Source organism: Acyrthosiphon pisum, unplaced genomic scaffold (genome assembly GCF_005508785.2).
Source record: "Acyrthosiphon pisum isolate AL4f unplaced genomic scaffold, pea_aphid_22Mar2018_4r6ur Scaffold_20704;HRSCAF=21886, whole genome shotgun sequence".
Classification (NCBI taxonomy): Eukaryota; Metazoa; Arthropoda; class Insecta; order Hemiptera; family Aphididae; genus Acyrthosiphon; species Acyrthosiphon pisum.
This window is the reverse complement of record NW_021770092.1, coordinates 58,508-59,509: the sequence shown is the minus strand read 5'-3', so window position 1 is coordinate 59,509 and position 1,002 is coordinate 58,508. Positions and strand designations below refer to the sequence as shown.

The 1,002-nt window shown below is 23.7% G+C and overlaps 1 protein-coding gene across 2 annotated transcripts in view; it reads right to left on the bottom strand.

Annotated features, from left to right (window-relative positions):
• Nucleotides 1-367: 367 nt before the first annotated feature.
• LOC100571516 overlaps nucleotides 368-1,002 on the bottom strand; it is an 18,127-nt gene continuing 17,492 nt past the window's right edge. Inside the window, exon 7 of one of the 2 annotated variants that reach the window (XM_029492055.1) lies at nucleotides 368-538. In XM_029492055.1, the coding sequence (XP_029347915.1) occupies nucleotides 483-538 (56 nt within the window). In that variant the 3' untranslated portion in view covers nucleotides 368-482. The remainder of the gene's footprint in view (nucleotides 539-1,002) is intronic. The other variant, XM_029492054.1, reaches the window with a different exon arrangement.

The window sequence follows — 1,002 nt, the reverse complement described above, 5'->3', positions numbered from 1 at the left end:
ATAATCATTCATAACTACATCCGTAATAATCCTATGTACCGTATAATGCGCATACCTAATGAACAAACATCATTCCTTATTTAAATTTATCTTATTGTTATAATTGTTATTTATTGTTCTATTAAACACCTAATTATTAATATTTAAATATTTAAATGTAACTATATACTTAATGTACTCTTGTAAAGAATTGGGCTCTGCCGTAATGTTTGAAATAAATAAATAATTTAATTCTTGAAAAAAAAATATATCGTAAACAGTGTTCGAAAGTACACTAAAAAATAGAATTTTTTCACGTTTACGTTCAGTTCTTAAATAGAAACCAGATCACGTTCACGTTCTTTTAAAAATATAAGCAATAATTTGGTGGTTGATTTAATTTGTTTAATTTTACTTTTATAAATCTCTTGAATATTTATACAAAATCATGAAATTCATAAAATGATTGTTCTTGTATGTCGACCCAGTGCACTGGAATTAAATTATAAATATAATAATATTAACTTACCAATACTGACACCAATATTTTCGCGATTCACTAAAAAAATAAAATTCTCAAACAATTGAATTTTAAATATATATTGTTATATGATAATAGTATTATAGTATAGTTATAATTGATGAATATTGTTTAGATCGGGTGAGTTAGAAGTTATAGGGACATTTTTAAAATCGTGGATAATCGATGGTAGGTTGGAGCACTAATTTTTATTTTTATATACGCTGAAAGCACTAACAGCAGTATGTACTAGTACGTACATATGACCGAAAAATATAAATATGAACAATTATTAATTTGCAGATATTGATAAAATAAAATTTAAAAGTAAGCGATAATTAATTTATTTTTCATCATTGAATAAAATTAAAATACCCATCCATCATACTTATTGTTGAATGAGGATTATATTATCGATCGACAAAAGTGAATAGACACATAATTAGTTACATTAATAATAAATAATATTTCACTAAGTTTGAAAAGTAAATTGTCTTTCTAAC